The 21,500-nt window shown below is 50.1% G+C and overlaps 3 protein-coding genes across 11 annotated transcripts in view; all 3 read left to right on the plus strand.

Moving 5' to 3' along the window:
• GATA4 (GATA binding protein 4) overlaps positions 1-5,255 on the plus strand; it is a 27,741-nt gene extending 22,486 nt beyond the window's left edge. For all 6 annotated transcript variants that reach the window (XM_046938577.1, NM_001397479.1, NM_001397478.1 and 3 more), the window contains one exon: positions 847-5,255. In XM_046938577.1, the coding sequence (XP_046794533.1) occupies positions 847-1,029 (183 nt within the window). In that variant the 3' untranslated portion in view covers positions 1,030-5,255. The remainder of the gene's footprint in view (positions 1-846) is intronic.
• A 361-nt stretch (positions 5,256-5,616) lies between these two features.
• Positions 5,617-9,742, plus strand: NEIL2 (nei like DNA glycosylase 2). Of its 4 annotated transcripts, none has more exons than XM_046938977.1 (5): positions 5,617-6,119; positions 6,769-6,953; positions 7,450-7,784; positions 8,562-8,758; positions 9,199-9,742. In XM_046938977.1, the coding sequence occupies exons 2-5, from the start codon at positions 6,816-6,818 to the stop codon at positions 9,513-9,515; spliced, it is 987 nt and encodes a 328-aa protein (XP_046794933.1). In that variant the 5' UTR covers positions 5,617-6,119; positions 6,769-6,815; the 3' UTR covers positions 9,516-9,742.
• A 600-nt stretch (positions 9,743-10,342) lies between these two features.
• On the plus strand, positions 10,343-21,410 carry FDFT1 (farnesyl-diphosphate farnesyltransferase 1). The gene is made up of 8 exons (NM_001039294.2): positions 10,343-10,509; positions 11,309-11,406; positions 15,224-15,407; positions 16,221-16,349; positions 16,962-17,153; positions 18,084-18,260; positions 18,687-18,839; positions 19,904-21,410. Exons 1-8 carry the CDS (start codon positions 10,408-10,410, stop codon positions 20,123-20,125), a joined length of 1,257 nt encoding a protein of 418 aa, NP_001034383.2. The 5' UTR covers positions 10,343-10,407; the 3' UTR covers positions 20,126-21,410.
• Positions 21,411-21,500: the final 90 nt, after the last annotated feature.

The raw sequence follows: 21,500 nt of genomic DNA on the forward strand, positions 1-21,500 counted from the left end.
GTTGAAAATGTGAGATTTCTTCTAGCCGGGCAGCTGTGTAAGTCACATCATAATAAAATATCCATTCTCTTTGTATGACTTGATTTGTCCTGAGCAAGAAAAGCCTGGCAGTAGGACTCTAGTTTATCTGCACTGGCTGGATGTGCATTGAGCTATACGAGAAATGTACTCTCATAGCCCTAATCTAACTCAGTCCCTGCAAAGGTAAATCAACGCAGCAGGATGGCAGAGCTGTAGGGTCCAGTGGGTGCTCTGCACCTTATCCACCACTAGATGTCTTAGGAACAGCACTGCATCCGTGCATGGTGAGTGTCCTGCTGAGCAACACCCAGAGCTCAGGTGTTTTAATAACTATGCCTTGGTTAAGGATCCCTCGCAGTGCAGCACAACTGAAAGAAAATAAGTGGTAAATGATAGTTGCTCTCCTCTTGAGTTCATATGAGGAACAGCAGTGTTTAAACAGAAATAACCGTGGAGAAAAAGGTATGTCGTTGGGTTGGACTGACGCTGCATTTACAGCCCTTTGCAGCAAGGTTGTTTCTCCTGCAGTCCACAGGAGGGCATTTGTAAACTAGGAACACCCAAGACCAATGAATCCTCAAACCTTGGGTGGTAAAATGATCATTTCTGGCATTTAGAAGAGAACAATTTGTCCCCTGTGCGATTCTACTAAAAGGCAGGATCTAGAACAAGAAGGAGAGTCTGCCCAAGGCATCACACATAAGCTACAATCTACGGCAAATCCTCAGACATGTTACTACTCCATGTGAAGGGCTCCCCTATTACTTGAAGCTTTTTTTTTTTTTTTTTTTTTTTTTTTTTTACAAGATTTTCCTTCTTCTTCAGGCATTCTCGGTCTCTGCCATGTCTGGACATGGATCTTCAATTCATCCTGCAATTTCAGCCCTGAAGCTTTCCCCGCAGGCTTACCAGTCAGCCATCAGCCAGTCTCCACAAACCAGCTCCAAACAGGACTCCTGGAACAGCCTGGTCTTAGCTGAAAACCATGGGGACATCATAACGGCATAAACTAGTCTTCCACCCATAGACTTGAGGCTGATCCACTGGAGAGATGAAGAAGATGCCACGTAATAATCATGTTGATGTTGTTTCCCTCCTCCCCTGCTCTCCTGCCATGTTCCAACATGTTGGATGTTCCAACATCCGAGATGCTCCAACAAAGAGGTAAAGAGGACTTATGTGAAGTGTAGGAGAGCTCTTACCAAACAAACCAAGAAGACTCAAATCTCAAAGTAACTAATGGATTTGAAACATTTTTCCTCCCTTCAAACAAGTTTCCTTGTATTTGATTGTCACTACCTTCTAAGAAATAGCCAGAAACACAAAGATGAATATATTTTTTTTTGGGGGGGGGGGGGATGTCTATTTAAGAACATTTGCCATTTGAGACTTAGACAGTGGTGGCACAGACACATCTTTTTCTCCTGTCACCATCCATGTGTTTCCTGACCAGAGGGAATGCCATCATCATGACACCGATTCAGCGACCTTCCACCAAACAGAGCCAGTTTCAGAACAGTTTGTTGAACAGACTTCATGAGACATGCTGTGGTGGCTTTAGTGGATTTTATATGATCTAAGGCAGAGAAAAAAAGAGACCCACGTCCTCATCCTCAGCTCATGCATTGAGAGCATTGCCTTCACTTCCCTAGATGGTCTGAAAACCTAATGAATGTCTGTATTTAATAGTAACTCCTTTCATATTTATCACTACAAAATCATGGGACTTTGTTTCCAAAAGATGGTTGGCTGAGCCTGGAGAAAGTCTGTCTGAAGTCAAAGAGGGATTTTGGAAGGGGAAACTTTCTGGAAGTGGGTAGAGGAAACCTACCTTGGTCATCAAATCCTGGAGGAAACTGATGGGCTTTTCCCTTACAAATAGCTACAAGCCAGTCTTAGAGATTATCGTAGAGCACAGCAAGTGAAAAGGTGCTCTTTAACACTGTTGTGCTGTTGCTTTTGAGGCAGTTAATTTAATTATTTTGCATACTTTTCTGTTGTCTTCATTGTCATTGATGACATCTGATTGTCATTTATTTCTCGTTGTACTGTGAGTGCCCACTGCCCCCCTAGCAGCTGGCTCATGACCATTTCCCATGTCTAACCCTTAAGGATTTCACCTTTCACAACAAGAAAAGTCCTCAGCCTCTAATGGATGCAGACAGGGGCCATCTTCTTTACTAAGCATGTGCATAGACTTGCTTGCCTGCAAGAGAAGCTTAACTCCATTCATACACGAGTATTAAACCAAACTCATGTGTTTGCTTAACCAGAAGTCTCTTAGCAACAAAAGAATTCTGGAAAATTGAGTTGAGAGTGATGCTGAGAGGTCACAGACTCATTCCCTTGTCCAAAAGGGATCAGTTCTACCTAACCTACCTTTAGTTGCTCTTTGTCTAGCATGTGCTTAACAAAATCCAGCAACGCATAAGCTACAGCTCCTCTGTGCAGTCTAAACCCTTCCACAGATGCTTGCCAGGATGTTTGCATCACCATTCCCAAGGAGGGACATCTTTGCCTGTACAGGTAGAGAATTTCTGGGACACCTCATCCTACAAGATTCTCCAGTCTTGTTTCTGTCTGCTCACAAACTCCATTACCCTTCTTCTTGCCTTCCCAGCTCCTTCTTTTCCTCCCTGCATCCAGAACTTGACTATGGAACTGCCAGGTGATACCAGAAGAGGGATGGTATGTCCCTACAAAATATGCTGAAGGATATAAGGTGCCACCCTCCATCTTACACTCACTCTTCACCATTCCCACAAACAGTGTTTCCGACAACATACCAGGATATGTGGCTTCGTGAAGAGGAAAGCCACAAACATGGTTGAAGCAAAACCAAGACCTTGTATTATCTGTGTTTGAACCCTCTATTTTCCTCCTGATGGTTGAAAAGTTTCTTTAAGGAGAAGGATTCAACTGGACTGGTCATGACAGAGAGTTGAAATGGAGCACAGTAGAGAGCTGGACCCCTCCACAACCCCTGTGCTCTGCTCAGTAACTCAGATTTGCAGGGGTTTGTAGGGGTGACAGAGACTCTGCGCTACCTGGAGAAAGACACCATGGCAGTGATGCCACGGGGATGTCTGGATGGTGTTTGCACCTTGAGGCTCCTCACTGAGCTTCCCCAATGTCCTCCCATTGACAAGGAGTGCCTTTCAGCTGGGTTATGGGAATGAAACTCCTGATCTGGGAAGTTTTTCCATCTGCCACTTGCAAGATAACCACAGAATTTGCACTCTGTCCTTCAGAGCTAATGTAAGGTCTAACCTCATTAGTTTATTAACTACAGACAAGGAAGAGACGTTCAATGAAACACAAATAAAACGTTACCCTGAAATCCCGTGATTCTGTTGAAGCTCAGAAGCCTGCAGAGAAGAGGCCAGAAATAGCACCTAAGAACATGAATTTGGGGTGAATGAAAACACTGAGGTGTTTCTCCAAGAGCACGCAGGTCATTAGGCACTCTCCTCCTTGTACTGCATTGCTTTGCACTTGGGAGCCGAGATCTCTTGGGATGCAGCTGTGATCTTGTCTGTGACAGAGAAGAACACACCCCAGAGATGCCTCTTGGCTTATGCACACATTTCAGATGCTTAAAACTACCCTGGACAGCCTGAGGAGGAGGGAAGCAGGCAGCATCCTGGAGAGGAACAAAGGTCCAGACCAAACACGCACAGCATTTCTCCCTCTGTGCTTATGCTCCCAAAGGCTTTGTCTGCCTTGCCCTTTTACTGTGCTCCTCGTATTGCCCTCAAAGCCAAAATTCCTGGCTGAAGTTCTCTCCTGCCCTTAAAACGCACTCCTAAGTGCCATAAAGGAGTCTGCTTGCAATGCCAAGGAGAGAAACCCTGCAAGACATAAGTTAGGTGGTTCTCTGGCCCATGTCCCCTTAGCTTACCTAACTGACAGAGTTTGGCTAACTGATTTTCTGCTTCCCACACAGCCTTAGAAGCTGAATGTTGAAACGCAGTGAGGGACCCCGATAACAAGGGACCCCGATAACAAGACATCTGCTTTCATGAGGCTCTGAGCCCTTTCATGGTAGAAGTGAGCTCTTTTGTCACTCCTTTTACAAGGAGTTGAAGTTCAGATATGCTTCAGATTGCCAACAAAGCATGCCAGCGCCAGAAATGATGCATGGAGGGATACTTACAGGACATGAGAATGACAGTCCTACCAAGAGGTTCAGCTCGACCTAGCAAGAGGGGCAACCCTGAAAATTTGGGGTTACAGTGTAGCTCTGCTTTCCTTCAAATGATAGGAGAGGCACGGAGAACCTGCTTTGTTAATGAAATAAAATACAATTATTAGAGACTTATATAGCAAAACAATTATTGCTATTATTATTGCTATAATTTATTCAATTGCAGCACATCTGGAAGTCCAGCTGCTGACCACCAGCCAGATAACTTCCAGAGGTCCCTTCTAGCATCAACCACACAGTGATAGGCCAGAATGTGTGTATTTGTACACAAAAAAGTATAGAGCTGAGAACCAGCTCTTCCCTGTAAGAGCAAAGTGCCTGGTCCTGCAAAACACTTGAGCACATCTAGCAATGTATTTGCAGAAGCTGTTCCCTTAAAGCTCAGCATTAATCACACACATAAACTGGGATGCCTGAGGGTTTGCAGCACTCATCTGGGTCGTGCCAAACCATACCATTGCTTTGGCTCCATGGCAAGATGAGAACTGGGATGGAGAAAGAAAGGAGTAGAAAGGTCATTTATCATTTTTAAATGCCTTTCCTCCTTGTGAAAGTGCAATATCTTGAATTGCATCGGTTTTTGTTTCATAAATTAATCCAAAGAGATACATACTTCACTTGCAATTATATGGGCTGATGAGACCCTCTCCGATCAGGACAAGCTCAGGAGTATTGCAAGGGAGTTTTAAAACCAATCAACAACTCTGAATATAACTTAATATGACAACAGTTAATATGACTGAAGCTGTGACTGTGCCAGGGGTGATGTTTGGTTTTGTTTGCTGGTTTTGGTTGGTTGTTTGTTCTTTTCTCATGCATAAAGTTTGAAGATTCCCATGTCAGCTGGGGAAGTCCCGTGGAAACAGACACTGATTTGTAAGGGGGAGAGGGAAACCAACCAACTGAACAAGCTGTAATTATTTAAAGATGTAAAAAAATATATATTATGAAGTAGTATGGCTACCAATCCACGTAACGTCTACACCTTTAGAACTAATGGAAATAAACAATAATAATAAAAACAAAAGGCTGCTGCCTGAATCTTGACTTTCCTGGTGGGCTTCCTGGGGAGGACTGGGGGTAACTGATCATGTATTCAGTGTACCTGGAAAAGCAGTGCTTATTTTAATGCATAAGAAGAAAAACTGGGATGCCTGAGCGTTTGCAGCACTCATCTGGGTCGTGCCAAACCAGACCATTGCTTTGGCTCCATGGCAAGATGGGAAGATGAGAACTGGGATAGCACCTGAATGCCATCATAATTTATCTTTTTGCTCTTTTCACAGACATGGGTTTGTGGAGCACATTGCTGATTCAGTCTAATTACTTTCAGCTCAGCTCACACATGCCACCCATAAGCTGAAAGCACTCGCACCCCCCATACAATCACCTGCTATCCCTGGTAGGGCATTCAGAGCGCTTCCCAGCTCAACCAGTCCCTGAGTCCTGCTGTAATTGGTGAGGTGGATGGGTGGAACCAGCACTTGAAGCCTCACCCACTTCTCCCTTACCAGTCAGTAGAGGAGTTGGTGCGTGGAAGGGCATTTCTTCTCTGTAGAAGTGTAGGAAGGGGTTTTTTGGGTGTTAGGGATGGGAAGAGGGCAGTGCTGGTTTGGGTTGTGAGAGTGTTGGAGAAGTAACTGAAGGCAGGGGAATGGTTCAAGAGCATGAGGTAGAAGAAGCTGGTAGTGAAATAGGGAAGAAAGGAGGAGACTGTTCAGTCTCTGTTGAGTGCAGGGTAATGGCTTGGGGGCTGGGTGCAGCGTTTGGGGCAGGGGGATGTGCAGTGAGTGCTTGTTTTGGGGGTCTGCGATGTGTGTGTGTGTGCCGGTGTTGGGTGACTTCCCTGTACTGTGCTACTTGGCACTAATCCAGTGCCTGGATAATCAGGGTAAAGACTTAAAGGGCATGGGCAGAGCCCTTGGTGTCAAGAGCTGATCCCGGGAGTCTGGATTGCTGCTGGTACCTTCAGCAGCACAATATCTTCTAGGTGGCTCTTGACCTGTTACTGGCTTTTGCCTGTAGTCTGAATGTGGTATGTAGCTAAATGGAGCTAGGGTGTAATTTAATTATCTCCTGTTAATTACCCTAGGAAGCATGGGGATTAAGCTCAATCTTCTATTGCTGCTCAAGCAATCATATTTGTATAACCAGTGAATACCTTTTTATTTCACGTCTTAGATCCAGATAATGTTCTTTGACATACATCTCTTGGAGCTTCTCCTAAAAGGCTTTGGCTCATTGCAGCATGTAAGGGCTTCATAGCTGTGCTGCCTTACCCAGCCCCATTGAGGGTACATCCACACCCTACTGCAGCTCACCACCCTGTGTAGGTGGCTGCTGGCTTCTGCCTCCTATGGGCTGAGAGCTCCAGGGGGTGAGGATGTGTCCTTGCACGAGCAGAGGATGGGTTGGAGGGCTGGGGCAGAAGAAGACCTCACTGAAAGCTCTGGTTTCAGTTGCTGTGAGCTGATGTGAGTGTGGGCTGTTGCTTCCTTGTGTTTTCTTGCTCTTTTTCTGAATTGCAAGTTTTCCCTCAGCTCTAGGGCACCAAGTGTGAGAAGGACCTGCTATTCATCTGGTAGAGATGCCAGAGGGCCCGTCAGTGAGGAAGTTCCAGCTGCTGACCTCACGTTTTGTGGGGCAAGTGGTGGCCAAGGTGGGGGGAAGCAGCAAGAAGATTAATGTGAATGATCTGAATGCCTTGAGACTCCAGGATTCCCAGGTGAGCTGTGCTGAAGATGACCACATCAGTCTGTGCCAGGTCTGAGAGGGAAGCCACAGCTGTCCTGCATCTGTGCCACAGAAGGTGTATGGCCTGAGAGTGGCAGCAGGGTTGTGTGTGAGGCTGTCACGGAAGGCTTATAGAAGATGAGTTGGTTTACTCAGTATGTGAATGTCAAGAGGAACGGCAGGCTTGTTCCTCTCAGCTGTGAGCTTGCACAGATGCATCCCTTAGACCACAAAGCCAGGTTTCACTTGGCTAGGTGGATGTCAATGCTGTAGGTACCTGTAACTATCTAAGTCATACTAGCCTTACCTCACACTGCATTTTGGTTCCAACTCTTGGCACAGGTTTGAGTTGTTCAAGCCACTTGTCGTTGGTCTAAGTGTGTCTGTGTGTCTGCCCTGACATCTCTTTGTCCTGCCAGGGGCTTCTAGAGTAGCATCTGAACACTGATCCTCAGTACATCCCACTTTTTTTTTAATTTCCCCTTCAGGTCCATGGGAAGAACTTATTCCTAGCATTTGTGGCAGCCAGCTCTCCCTTAGGACCAAATGTGGAAGAGACAGTGCTGCAAGAAGAGGCTGCCATGGGGGCTAGTTCCCTTGTTCAGGGAAAGCAAGAGCAGGTTTGTGTTCCATTGACTCCTCCCCAGGAAGAAGAGCTACAGGACCTGCAAAACTCCAGACCTGGTGCCCCAAGTGCACCAACAGAGGGTCCGGGCAGTTGGCTGCGCTTCCACTTTGGCTTGTTTGGCAGCATTCGGGCAAACGAGTTCTCAAGAGCAAGCAGAGCCAACAAGAGGGGGGACTGGAAGGACCCTGCACCCAGGTATTTGGTGGGGTCCTCTTACAAATGTTCTTCTGTCATTCTGGAGAGGCGCTGTTCTGTCTCAGGCTAAATTGCTGTGGAAATGCTTTCAGTCCTCTCCTTCTTTCCCCCCAGTGTTAAAAGCAAGCGTAAGTGGTGACATTGTGTCTTGAGTAGACATGAGGTGTGTTCAATCGGGCAGTCAGCATTGGTTGGTTTGCCTTGGACATGCTTTGTTGTCTTGGTGTTGTGTGTTGTACCCTTAGTGAGGAGTTTTCTGCCCTTTGCCTTCTGCCTCCTCCCAGCCTCAGCATCTGATTATTAGACTCATTGGATTGTTATTATTATATTGGGTAATCATGGGATTAATAGCATGCATCTAGAGTATTTCAGACAGCAGTGGAAATACCATTTGTAGGAGCCCAGATCACAGGTGGTGTATTAAAAGCCATTGGAAATGTATTAACAAGGGGTAAATACTGAAGGACAGTGTGGAGCCAGCTCTTATCAACTGTTTAATTTGAGGTTGTGGAGTCTCCTTCTCTGGAGGTGTTCAAAAATCTACTTGTATGTCTTCCCATGCAACTGGCTGTAGGGATCTTCTCTCTGCCTGCTGCTGTCTTTTGTGCCTACAGGACAGCAGGAGGAATAACTGTCCATGAGTTGTGCAGATTTAGAACCTAAAACCTAAACTGCTTTCTCTGCACTTTCCGTTCTCTGCAGGTCTGAAGAGAACTGAATACAGTGAATGTATCAGGGATGTTTGTGGCTAGATCTCATCTTCTCTGCTTCTCCCAGGCTGGTGCTCTATTTTGAGAGTGGAGGCTTCCTTGTTTTCTACAACTGCCGAATGCACTGGTGCTCATCTCTGGTGGCTGATCCCACTTCTGACATCCTGTCTGCAGAGTTCCACCGTGGCCAGGCACTGGATGCCCTCCGCACGTCCCGTCCCATCTGCTACACCCTCTTGGACCAGAGATACTTTTCAGGGCTGGGTGAGCTCCAGAGCACAGTGGCGGAGCAAGAAAGAGGAGGGTGGGATGCATACACTCAGATCTGCATGTTAGAGCTTCTACTCCTTAATGTTATGGCGTTGGGTTGATCCAGCTGAGAGGGTACATAGTTGTTTTGGTGAGGAGAGGGCTTGCAATCTCTAGCTGCAGACTTCAGATACTTGAGTGCAGCCTTTGTGTGCAGTCTTAGCATGGGTGGTTGGTACTTGTGGGAGAAAGATCCACTTGAAGCCTGGTGGGAAGAGTCTATCCTCCCGTTTATTCTCAGCTGGAGGTTTACTTCTTGTAAGCCACCTCTGATACAGGGAATGGCATTGCAAGGTGTGGTCAATCAGGCTGAAGTCACAGTGGCTAGAGATACGGGTCTGTGTCATCTTGAATAGAAACATCCTTATGATCTCCTTATTTCTGCCCCTTTGCAGGGAACATCATTAAGAATGAAGTCCTGTACCTGGTGAAGATCCATCCATTAACACAAGGATCTCTCTTGGCGCAATCGGATCTGGAGCATCTGCTAGATTGTGCCATTCAGTTCACCTCCAACTGGCTGCAGAGCAAGCTGCAAGGCAAAGGGCTGCACCTGCAGATCTACCAGAAAGAGCAGTGTCCTCTTGGGCACGTGGTGATGAAAGGAGCCCTAGGACCCCCGGGTGGCTGGAAAAGGCTTACGTGGTGGTGTCCTCAGTGCCAACCTGCAGTGCTGTCAGGGGATGGGGGTCCAACCCTGGGCATTGAGTGACATGGCTCTTTTCTACAAGGTCTCCTGAGCAGCTTGTGCAGTTCAGCATTGGGTAATCGTGTGTGTGTGTGCTTTGAGCTGAGTATGCGTTATGTGGTGATTAGGTGTGGTTGAGATTAAATGGTTGTTCCCTCCATCAGCTCTTAGCGGCCTCCTTCCAAAGGGTGAAAACACCCCTCAGCAGTGCAATGGGGTGGCACTGCTCATTAAAACCCATCATTAAGTCACAAATTAGAAGTGTGGTGAGTCTGGGGGTGTCAGTGCGTGACAGGGAGTGCATAAAACTCATCATCTCAGATCACAAGGTTTGGATTTCGGGTGGCCCAAGGGGTGGGCTCCTTGGGGGTCCCCACTGCTGTGGGCTGCTCTGTGGTGCAGGTGGCTGTTAGTGAGCGCAGAGAAGAAATACCATGGGGGGAATACAGGGTGGGTGACTGAAACCAAACAGGAGCACCTCAGCTCTGCTTGGGAGTGAAGCAACAAGGAGCTTGGGGGGCTGGAGGCATCCCCCGGCCCCGGGATGGCCGTGAGGAGAAGGGGGCGAGGAGCTGTGAGAGGCGGGGCAGCCATTATGAGGCCCCGCCCCTCGGCCCCCTCAGGGCGGCCACGCGAGCGCCGGTGGGCGCTGTCGCCCAATCAGCGCCGCCCGCCGGCTGTCGCGCCAGCTCCGTCGCTCTTCTACTGGCTGGCGGAAGGCTGGTGCGAGGACACGTCTCCCAATGAGCTCGCCGTACGCTCACCGAGCCATGGGACGAGCGAGCCGATTGGCGGAGGGGGCGGAGCGGCCCCGCCCACCGGCTGTAAAGCGGCGGTTTGAGGTGGCGGGCGGAGGGGGGGGGAGCGCGTCGGGAGCGCGCGGAGCGAGAGCGCGTGTGGCGGCGGTGCGGCCGTCATGGAGCTGCTGAGGAAATGGCTGGGGCACCCCGAGGACATCTACCACCTGCTGCGCTTCAAGATGGGCGGCTACCGGGCCGTCATGCCGCGCATGGACCCGGTGAGCGGCGGGAGTGGGGGGGGTTCGGGCCGGTGTCACTTGGCAGGGAGGGGTCGGTTGCTGTGAGCATCGCCTGACGTAGCGCTGTGCAGCAGCTTCCTGCTCCGTGCGTTGCGCCGGGTCGGGCTTTCCCTTGCATCGCACGAGCTGTGAGCACTGCGCTGCGTGGGAGCATCACACGGCTGTAGCGCTGCGTTGTGCATCGCGTCTCTGTGGGACGTCACGCAGCCGCGGTGCTTTGCAGCCGCTTCCTGCTTCTGGCCGTGAGTGCATCACGGCTGCTGGGAGCGCTGCACGGCCGGGCTGCTTTGCGTGCATCACCGCTGCTGGGAGCACCGCACGGCCGGGCTGCCTTCCAGCGGCATCCCGTGCGCTGTATGAGCCCTGACACACGGCTACGCCGCGCCGCTTTGCAGCATCGCTCAGCTTCCCACGCGTTGCACGGGCTCCGCGCTCCCCGTGCATTGCACGGCCGCGGTGCTTTGCACGCATGGCGGTGCTGGCAGGGGGCGCGCCGCTCTTAGGGGCCGGTCTCGGGGCGGAGCCCCCACCCTTGGCCGGCCCCCCTTTCCTCCCCCCTCTTCCCCCCCCCGCAGTGCCCATGGCGGCCAGCAGTAAGGCCACGGCTCTGCTGAAGCGCACGTTGGCTCTGTCCCCCCCTCGGAGCGCACCCCGGACGGCGTTGGGGCGGCTGCGGGGCGGAGGGCGGCGGGGACAACGCAGCGCTGCCGCCTCCCCCGGGCTCCCCCCGGCCGCTCGCCTTCAACCCCCCGCGTTGTGCCCCCCGTTGTGCCCGCAGGACTCGCTGGGACTCGGGCTCCGCACCTGTTACCGCTACCTCAACCAGACCAGCCGTAGCTTCGCCGCCGTCATCCAGGCGCTGGATGGAGAGCTGCGGTGAGTGGGGTTGGGGGGTGGTTTGTGCAGTGCCCCCGTTGGTGGTCAAGGGGGGTCTGCGGTGCTCCCGTGCGCTGGGGTTGTGATAGTGGGAGGGGTCCATGCTGTGTCCCCAGGCGTTGGGGTGGCGTGGCTGAGCAGATCTGGGTGTCTGTGCAGTGTTTGCCTGCACTGGGGGTGTTTGATTGGGATAGCAGCAAGTGTGGATCGTGTCATAGTACTGGGGCTGTTGGGGTTGGGATAGCTGTGGAGTTAATCTGTACAGTGTCCCCCCCTCCCCCAGTGCTGTGGCTGCTTGGTTGGGATGGCAGGAGGTGGCTGTGCTGTGTTTGCAGCCTTTGGGACTGCTTGGCTGGGATGGCAGGAGGTACCCATGCAATATCCCCAGACACCAGGGCTCCCTGTCTGAGCTGGTTGAGGGTCTGTGCAATGCCCCTGAGTACTGGGGATGCTTGGTTGGGCTGAGCGGGGGGCGTGGAGTCCATGCAGTGCCCCCAGGTGCTAAGGCTGCTGGTTTGGGATGGCCAGGGGTGTCCATGCAAGTGTCTTGGGCACCAGGACTAATTGGCTGAATTGGGTGGGAGGTGTCCATGCTACACTCCTTGATTGAGCCACTGGAAAGTGCTCTACCACACTGAGCAAAGCTTTCCAGGAGGTGCTCAGTGCAGCCCTACTACGTGCAGCAAGGCATGCACGTTATCCCAGCAGAGCTGCTCAAGCATGATGCCTCCATTCTGTTCCCTACCAGCAGCAGAACTCCTGCGTTCCTCAGCCCGGGCATTGCAAGCTCTCCGCCAGCAGATGGTTAAATGCAGCACTGGGCAGCGTGCTGTTTGTGACACCCTGGGAATGTGTGTCCTGGCAGCTTCGGGAGCTGCCTTTGGGTGCCTCGCTGGCTGGGAGGCGTGGAGAGGCACGGTGGGAAACAGCAAACAAAACATGGGGTCTGAACCCTCCAGAAAGTGGGATCAGCTGCCTCTAAAGCTTCATCTGAGGGTTCCTCAGAGGCTTGCTCTGTGCTCACTTTTGCTTTACAAATTTTGATAACGAATGCAGGAAAGCTTCGTGTGGTAATAATGACAGATGATGCAAGACTCAGCTTGCCTTGAGATTTTGTGCGTATACGTGCACGCTTTGCCTGTTTCCTTATATTCTTACAGAAATGGCTTTTTTCACTACAGATCTTTTTCCATTTAATCCCAAGAGCCAAGTCAGTAGTTAAAGGTTGCTGTAGGTTTCACTCTGTGCTTGCAGCCGAGCAGCTTTGCACACTGCCAGCCCTAACACAGTGCTGTCTGTGGGTTTCCCAGCCCTGGGCTGGTATTTTGGACACTGCCCTGTAGTTATATCCAGCATTTCTGAAGTGTCTGCAGGCTGTTTTGGAGGAAGGCAAAGAAACCCAGCGGTTTGGCTCAGATTGCATGGAAAGGGATGAGCAGAGCCAGGAACTGAACTTCTTTTCCTCTTTGCTTGTTGTATCTGCTAATACAGATATTAGGATACCAAGCAATAACACACCTTGCAACCTGTTCCTGTGTCTGTGTGCAATGTGGTTGCCTCAGTCATCCCACTGTTATCTTCCTTGTCTGTCCTCCTGCTCTTTAATCCTTGTGTTGTAGCTTACTGGGATCATGAAGGCTCCTTATCCCGAGGGCTCAGAAACTCCATGCCTGGCATCCTAAAAATGTTGATGCCAGGTATTTGCAACCTACATGCAAGGATTGCTGCTGAATTGCAGCTGGCTCTGCAGAGGATCCAAAGAAATAAATTATCAAGGCACAGTAGTTTCACTTCAAGAGTTTAGAGACAAGAGAGGGAAAATAGGAAGGTTGTGATTTACGGGGCTTGAACCTGGTTGGAACAGCAAGGCTACCCTAGGAATTGATTTTGCTAGCTCAGGTCAGAGGTGTGCTGTCATAACAAGAGTAAAGCTGGCTGATAGCAGAGTTACAGTGCTTCCTCTGAGGACTTCATAAAACAGAGCTTCTGAGAGAGTGCTTGGAGTTGTGCTCCCCAGGTTCAGGTAGAAGACGTTGGTCTCCTCTTGCTTAGCTGCTTTTTATCTGGATAAATCTTGTGCCGTGTGGGCTGTGGCCTTATGCAGCCCATTTCTCCACAGCTGGGGCCATCTCTTGGGAAGTGGGAGGCTCAAAACTTGGATTTCATCACCAGCTGAGCCAGCATTGTAGTTCCTGGTGGTGGGAAGAGGAGGGAGATGCTGCTCGGTTCCTCTGCTCCCAGCCCAGTGCTTCTTTGGGATGGGTGCTGCAGGTTCCTGTGCTGTGCAGAGAAAGGAGGCCTTGTCTGGGGATGGGAGAGCTGCAGCTAGGACAGAAATGGAGAAACAGAATCATAGGTTGTCCCAAGTTGGAAGGGACACACACAGATCATCAAGTCCAACTCCTGGCTGCACACAGGACCTGTCCCAGGTGCAGAACTCAAGCTCCAGCCCCAGGCTGAAGTCAGCTTCACTCTACAGAAGCAATCACTTCCCATTCTGTGAAGGGGAGGTGGTGCTGCTCCTCTTCCCAGCACTGCTGTGTGCTTTTTGGCAAGGACCACACTGCCTTGTTGGCTTTGGCCCCTCACATCAGCCTCGGTCTGGAGCTGAGCTCTAACTGTGCTCACTGCACCAAGGGGTTTGGTGGTGGTTTTTTTCTTATGATTTCATTCAATCAAATTACCACAGAGCTGAATTCAGTACCTGAAAGAAGCTGAGGATGCTATGATTCTGTGATTTGAGGCTGGGACGAGGAAGAGGGATTGAATACTTGAGTGCAGAGCGTGATGGAGGCACGTCCTGTTCCAAGTGCCATTCAGTTCATGCTACATCCCGGGTTGCACTTTGTTAAAGAGCTGTTAATTAAGGCAAGAAATGCCAAATTTAATGGTGTTGCCTCTAAGACTTGCTCATTTTCCCTGCCTGCTTGCCTTTTGTCATCCCAGGAGAGCCATGCTTTCACCTAGTAATGAGTGCTTAAGCAATCCCAGCTCATTTCCATTTGTCAACCAATTAATAAGTACATCATCCCTTTGGAAACTCACTGTGCTCATTAAGAGCTAGGGGATTATTTTACATACATCCAGCATTTCTCATTGTTGGGAAAGTTGTCTGTGCTTCCTTTTACAGCAGTACCCTTTCTGCTATGCTCGAGCACCTCTCCTACGAGGAAAGCTTGAGGGGACTGGGCTTGTTTAGCTTGCAGAAGAGAAGGCTCTGGGGAGACCTCACTGTGGCCTTCCAGTACTTGAAGGGAGCATATAAACAGGAGGGAATGGTTGTTTATGAGGGTGGATAGTGATAGGACAAGGGGGAATGGTCTTAAACTGAGACAGGGGAGGTTTAGGTTGGATATTAGGAGGAAGTTTTTCACCCAGAGGGTGGTGACGCACTGAACAGGTTGCCCAAGGAGGCTGTGGATGCCCCATCCCTGGAGGCATTCAAGGCCAGGCTGGATGTGGCTCTGGGCAGCCTGGTCTGCTGGTTGGTGACCCTGCACATAGCAGGGGGTTGAAACCAGATGATCATTGTGGTCCTTTTCAGCCCAGGCCATTCTGTGATACAGTGAAGCCATGCTTTTCACCTTTAACCTTCTCTTATTGCCCTGGGATTTGAGCAGCTCATTCTAAGGCATTTTATCCTTACCTTCCTGCATGGCCCAAGATAAACACTGTCCTCACATCAGTACTGGAGGGGGGATTGGATGTGAGTGTCTTCATGCTTGTGGTGAACTGGAAGTGCCACACCAAACACTGCATGATGAATCTAAACTGTGTTTCCTGTGTAACAGAGTGATTGTTTTTTCTCTCCCCACAGGCATGCTGTCTGTATATTTTACCTAGTTCTCCGTGCCCTGGACACCATAGAGGACGACATGACCATCAGCTTAGACGTAAAGGTCCCGATGCTGAATGAGTTTCACTCTTATCTCTATCAACCGGAGTGGAAATACATGGAGAGCAAGGAGAAGCACCGGCAGGTGCTGGAGGACTTCCCAACGGTAAGACACCCACCTCCTCCTTCAGCTGCCTTGCTTGCCTCGTGTGCGGCCATCTCCATGTTGCACATGGTTCCGTAGCTCTTAGGAAGGAGGAGGACACGTCACCTGCATGTGGGGCTGGAGGGCAGAACCCTCATACTGTGCTGCTTTCTGCTTTTCCTCCTGTGCAAAGGACACCTGTGTGTCTTGCAGAGCCAAAGCTGGAGAAGGCTTAGGAGAACAGGGCACCAGGAAGTCTTTCACCCAGAGGGTGGTGACGCACTGAACAGGTCGCCCAAGGAGGCTGTGGATGCCCCATCCCTGGAGGCATTCAAGGCCAGGCTGGATGTGGCTCTGGGCAGCCTGGTCTGCTGGTTGGCGACCCTGCACATAGCAGGGGATTGAAACTGAATGATCATTGTCGTCCTTTTCAACCCAGGCCATTCTATGATTCTGTGAACTACTTACCTTCCCCATGGTCAGCACAACATGATGCTCTCCTAAATTAGAAGAAATTTTGTGTGCCAAATGTAGCTAGTTTTGTCCTGTAACTCCCAGATGATACCAGTCCAAGGCCACAGAGCCTTCCCAAAGATATTGTTGTGTCTGATCTGCTGCCAGAGATTGTAACATTTAGACTGAGAACAGACTGAGCCTGTGCTTTGAGGGCCTTGAAACAACTCTCCTTGTGGGAGTTGTCCTGGATCTCTAGCCAGGGATGAGAGCCTGGTAAACAAGTCCTACTCTTGTCTTCTAATAAAAGGTGAACTCTGATGTTGCTTTTTTTTTGTTCTTGACACTGTCTTTATTTCCTCTTGTTTGTACATGATACAGATCTCCATGGAGTTTAGGAACCTGGCAAAGGTCTACCAGGATGTGATTTCTGATATTTGTCACAAGATGGGTGTTGGGATGGCGGAGTTCTTGGAAAAGAAGGTGGATTCTCAGAGTGAGTGGGATCGGGTAAGTCTACCCAGACACAATGAATGACAGTAGGAGTGCAATGAGTCAGTGAGAGACTCCAGGAGGACAGTTTTTTCAGTTACCTTTGAGGAGCAGGGCTGGCTATTGCATCTCTTCCTACATGATATTTACATCCGGGAGCCTTCTCCTGAAATCCAGCTTCTTTCATGTCCATGTCTCTAAGGAAAGGGCATTCCTGTGTGAAGTGGGTTCAGCAGGGGGAGGGAGGCTGTATGGGCTTGGACAGAGCAGAGCTGCTGGTCCTGTGGGTAACAAGAGGGCATGGATGTCTGGTGTAGCCCACCAGCACCTGCTTTGGGTGACCCAACACATCAGCTGTTCCCTTGTGGGCAGCTCATTTGGTGCTGAAAGCACAGTAGCACCAGCAGTCAATGACATGGCAGAAGAGCTCCTTGGCAACGTGTTTGCTGAGCATGGAAAGGCTGAGGTGGAACAAGGAGGGCCATGCAAACTTGAAAAAGAAAACGTAGTGTGAATTACCTCCTGAGCATCACTTTATGAAACGTACTGTGCTAAGTAGGCAGCTCTTTGTAACTTCTCCTTTTATCTTGTTTTTCTTCCCCTGCCCTTTCCCCTTCTGGTGCCTCACAGTATTGCCACTACGTTGCTGGGCTGGTGGGGATAGGCCTTTCCCGACTCTTCTCTGCATCAGAGCTAGAAGACCCTATTGTAGGGCAGGACACAGAGCTGGCAAACTCCATGGGCCTCTTCCTGCAGAAAACCAACATCATCCGTGACTATCTAGAGGACCAGCTGGAAGGAAGAGAGTTCTGGCCCAGAGAGGTAAAGGAAAACATTGCCTTTGGGTGAGCAGGCCTGCCCTGCTTTTTGAAATGCTTGTACTGTGCTAAGAAAGACTGAAGGTGCTGTTGTTGCTGCTCTGATAGTGAATTGCAGCTTCTCCTTGTAAGAGTTCCTTCTAGAATTTTCTTGAAAATCCCCGTGGTTGGGGTTTTTCCATCACTGATAATTTTGTTCCTGTCCCTTTATAGTCTTTTGTACTTCTGTCCAAGATCTGTTGTGGGTGTAGCCAACGAGCCATGCTTTCCAGGACACGTGTCTCACAAATGCTCTGCAGGGTGCATAGTTTAAGGTGCACTGCTAAAATTATAGCATCCCTTGTGTCTCTTTAAATCAAAGTTAATGGGAAAGGTTTGACAGTCTACAGGTCTGTCTGATAGAGCATTTTGTGATACCAGCTTGGCATGTGAGCTGTATTTCTTTGCCCTACCCAGAGAAGACGTGAAGGTTCACCCTTTTTCCTCACAGAATCATAGAATGGCCTGGGTTGAAAAGGACCACAATACTCATCTGGTTCCAACCCCCTGCTATGTGCAGGGTCGCCAACCAGCAGACCAGGCTGCCCAGAGCCACATCCAGCCTGGCCTTGAATGCCTGCAGGGATGGGGCATCCACAGCCTCCTTGGGCAACCTGTTCAGTGCGTCACCACCCTCTGGGTGAAAAAATTCCTCCTCATATCCAACCTAAACCTCCCCTGTCTTAGTTTAAAACCATTCCCTGCCTATATGAAGGTCACCATCTATATGAAGGTCACTGTCACGTTTCCAGAGCCCTTCCTTTAGCCTAGTAAGTCCCAGTCCTTCAAGGCTCTGGTGATTATTGTTGGTTCCCCAGACCTCTCGCTGTTACTGATGTCTCCTTTATGATATGAATGTACCCTCCAACTTCTGAGTCCTTATCTCGATGTTTAGGTTTGGAGCAGATACACGAAGAAGCTCTCTGACCTTACCAAGCCAGAGAACATAGATATGGCCGTCCAGTGTATGAATGAGCTCATCACCAATGCTCTCCGCCACGTTCCTGATGTCCTCACTTACTTGTCTCGCCTGAAAAACCAAAGTGTCTTCAACTTCTGTGCTATCCCCCAGGTAGGTTATTACATAGAAGTGGTTATTCATCATCTGCAGCCCAGACGATCTGAAGTTGGAGGTGGGAGGGTTATGTAGCACGTCATAGCCTGTATTATGCTGGTACCTGCCATTTCTGCTGTAGGTGAGATTGTGGCTTCACTCCAGTGTGTTTTGCCAGTGATGTCACTAGGACCAAGGTTATTTCTGGACCAGCACTGGAACAGATTGCCCAAGGAGGTTGTGGATGCCCCATCCCTGGAGGCATTCAAGGCCAGGCTGGATGTGGCTCTGGGCAGCCTGGTCTGCTGGTTGGCGACCCTGCACATAGCAGAGGGTTGAAACCAGATGAGCATTGTGGTCCTTTTCAACCCAGGCCAGTCTATGATTCTATTTCCTTTGCAGTCTCCTTGTAGTATAATGAGGGCTCTTTGTGTTTCTCTGTAGGTGATGGCTATTGCCACTCTTGCTGCCTGCTATAACAACAAGCAGGTGTTCAGAGGGGTGGTGAAGATTCGGAAGGGACAAGCTGTCACTCTGATGATGGATGCCACAAACATGCAGTCTGTCAAAGCCATCATGTACCAGTATGTGGAAGAGGTAGGTTGAACCACTTGCTTGGAGTCATTTCTGGCTGTTGTGTTCTCATTCCTGGTGTGGACTTGGCTGTCCCTTGCAGACCTGTGAATCTATTAATCCTTTCATTACATTTCTATTAGTGCCAGGGCACCTGACATGGTATTAGCATGGACCAAACTGCTTAGTCCTTTAAACATACCCTTGGTCTGTGCTTGTTCAAAGAGGCAGCGACCAACATCTTATCTTGATTCTGATTGAGAGCAAGATGAGTCAGCTTTCAGAGCACCAGAGCTTCCCATCTGACCAGGCAAGAGGACTGTTCCAGCAGTACTTTTCTTCAAAACAGGTTGCATCATCTCCCCAAAGACAGCTCTGCAGCTAGTGCTCTTGTTTTCACCGTGTCCATAGTTGCAGCTAATATGCAGTTTGTGTTTGCACGTCCTGGCCAGCATTAACTAAGGCTGGCTCTTTGCAGGTATTTAAAGCAGCGGGACTCATGGCTTCAGGGTACTGTGGGTGTTAAAAGTTTACAGAGAAGAACAGCCAGGGAATGGATTCAGTGGATTCATGGATTCAGTGGGGAGTGTTTAATAAAAAGATGTAATGCATCAGGGAGACCCCAAACCATGGGCTGTTAGAGCTCCCTTTGGAGGCAGGCCAACCCCATGACAAGGGGGTTTTCCAATCCCAAGACCATGGCGTTTTCCAGTTGAGTATCTGCAGTCACACCAGCAGCTGATCACCCTGGAGTGTCCTTGCTGGTTTCGGTGAGCTGCAGCCCAGCAGCAGTGAGTGAGGCTTGCTGGGCCAGGGCTGTTTGCCCCAGAGCACCGCTTTGTGGCTGATGTTTGTGTCAGAGGCCTGGTAGTCCATCTCCCATCATGGGGTGCCCTCAAGAGGCTGCCTGGCTTAATGCACTTCTCAAGGGAAATGGACTTTGGCCCCATGCAGCAGCTGAGCCATCCGCCATGAGGTTACTCTTGAGGGCGTGGTGCTTGTGACCCACGAAGCTCCCTCTTCCACGCAGAAATCCCATTTATCTCCTCAACCACGTGCGTAAACCACACTCCTTTTCCCCTCCCCAGATCTACCAGAAGATCCCCAGCACGGATCCTTCCTCCAACAAGACACAGCAGATCATCGCCTCCATCCGTGCCATGAGCCTGCCCAGCGGCCCCATGGCCTCACGCCATCACTATTCCCCCATCTACCTGTCCTGTGCCATGCTCCTGGCTGCCCTGAGCTGGCAGTACCTCAGCACCATCTCCAAGGCCGCCGAAGAGTACGTCCAGGCGGGTGAGAACTGAAGAGCAGGCGGGTGGTGGGAGCGAGATGGTCAGTAGATGGGCAGCAGAGGCTCCTTGTCCCCTGGTGGTGGGGATGGCCGGGTGCCACCGGGTCCATGGGCAGTGATGAGGATGGGATGCTGGTGGGTTGGAGCACTGGGGAAATGGCATGGCATCGTCAGACCCCGCTCCTCCCCTCTCCTTCTGTCTGCACAGATGGTTACAAATGCCAGTTGGAGTCTTAACTGTTTGGGGTTGATTTTTTTTTTCCTCCTTTCCTGTTGGACAGTTTACCTGATTATCACTATTCTTATTTTGGTTAGGATGGTTTAAATAGAAACTCCAATTGCCTCTTTTCTTGCTTGAGATTTGAGACCCCTTTCCAGCTCAGAACTGGGATGGGAGCCTTTGGGTTTTGCCTCCTTTACATAACCCCTTCCCCATCACTTCCACCCTGGAAGCATAGGTATGGCTCTGGCAGGGACTAGTCTTAGCTAAGGGAAAGGTCTGGCCATCTTCTGGCCAGCAACCCAGGCTGGGTGACATCCTGCAGCCTGGAAACAGGCAGGGGCAATCTTCACTTTTCTGTTGTACTGGAAGAGGCTGCTAGGCTTGAAACAAGCCCTTTTGTTGTTAAGTATATTGGAGGTGTTAATGTGCATCCTACTGAAAGCCATCTGTTGCATCTCCTTCAAGCACGGTGCTGTGGAGCTGTAGAGCTTTGTATTTTAGCAGCTGAGGAGTGGTGAAAGGGAGGGGGAAGGAGGTACCACCTACTCTCTGCTGCAAGGTCTGGGCTCTGTACTTCTTCAGCCCAAGGGGATGGATGGGTGGCCTGGGCAGGCTTCCCTGGCCTACTTGGCTGCAGCTGGGGATGCTTAGGATTCAGTGACACATGAACTGGAAGAGTTCTCTGCTGCTTCTTTGAAAACACATCAACCTGGACTTCGAGTGGGCCACGTTTCTAATGTGAACAACCAGGGCTGGGAAGAGGAGACAACTACTTCAAGTCCCATTTTTCCTGGGGTGTAATTGTTTTCAGTGTCCCTAATCCTCCACTGCTGCTTCGTGTGATGGGGGGACAGCCTGGTACAGGACAGAGCAAAATCTACCAGGTAGTTCAGTGGCCTTTGCAAGGCCAAGCCTGTGTGGCCAGACTGTTACTCGGAGGGAGGACCCCTACTCCACAAGGACTGATGTAGATAGTTTTAAGCTGTTGTTCAAAAGAACTTGTGGTAGCTCCCTTTGTGCAGCTTCCTGTCTTGTTGAAATTAAAGTTTTCTTTGGAAAGAAAAAAAGAAAAAAATGTGTTTGGAGAATTCTTCCACCTGTTCTTTCTTTTATTGTGGTAGTTCCTTGCCCTGGCACAAGCTCTAGCCCTCAGCTGAGCGTAGAT

The sequence above is a fragment of the Gallus gallus genome, chromosome 3, assembly GCF_016699485.2.
Source record: "Gallus gallus isolate bGalGal1 chromosome 3, bGalGal1.mat.broiler.GRCg7b, whole genome shotgun sequence".
Classification (NCBI taxonomy): domain Eukaryota; kingdom Metazoa; phylum Chordata; class Aves; order Galliformes; family Phasianidae; genus Gallus; species Gallus gallus.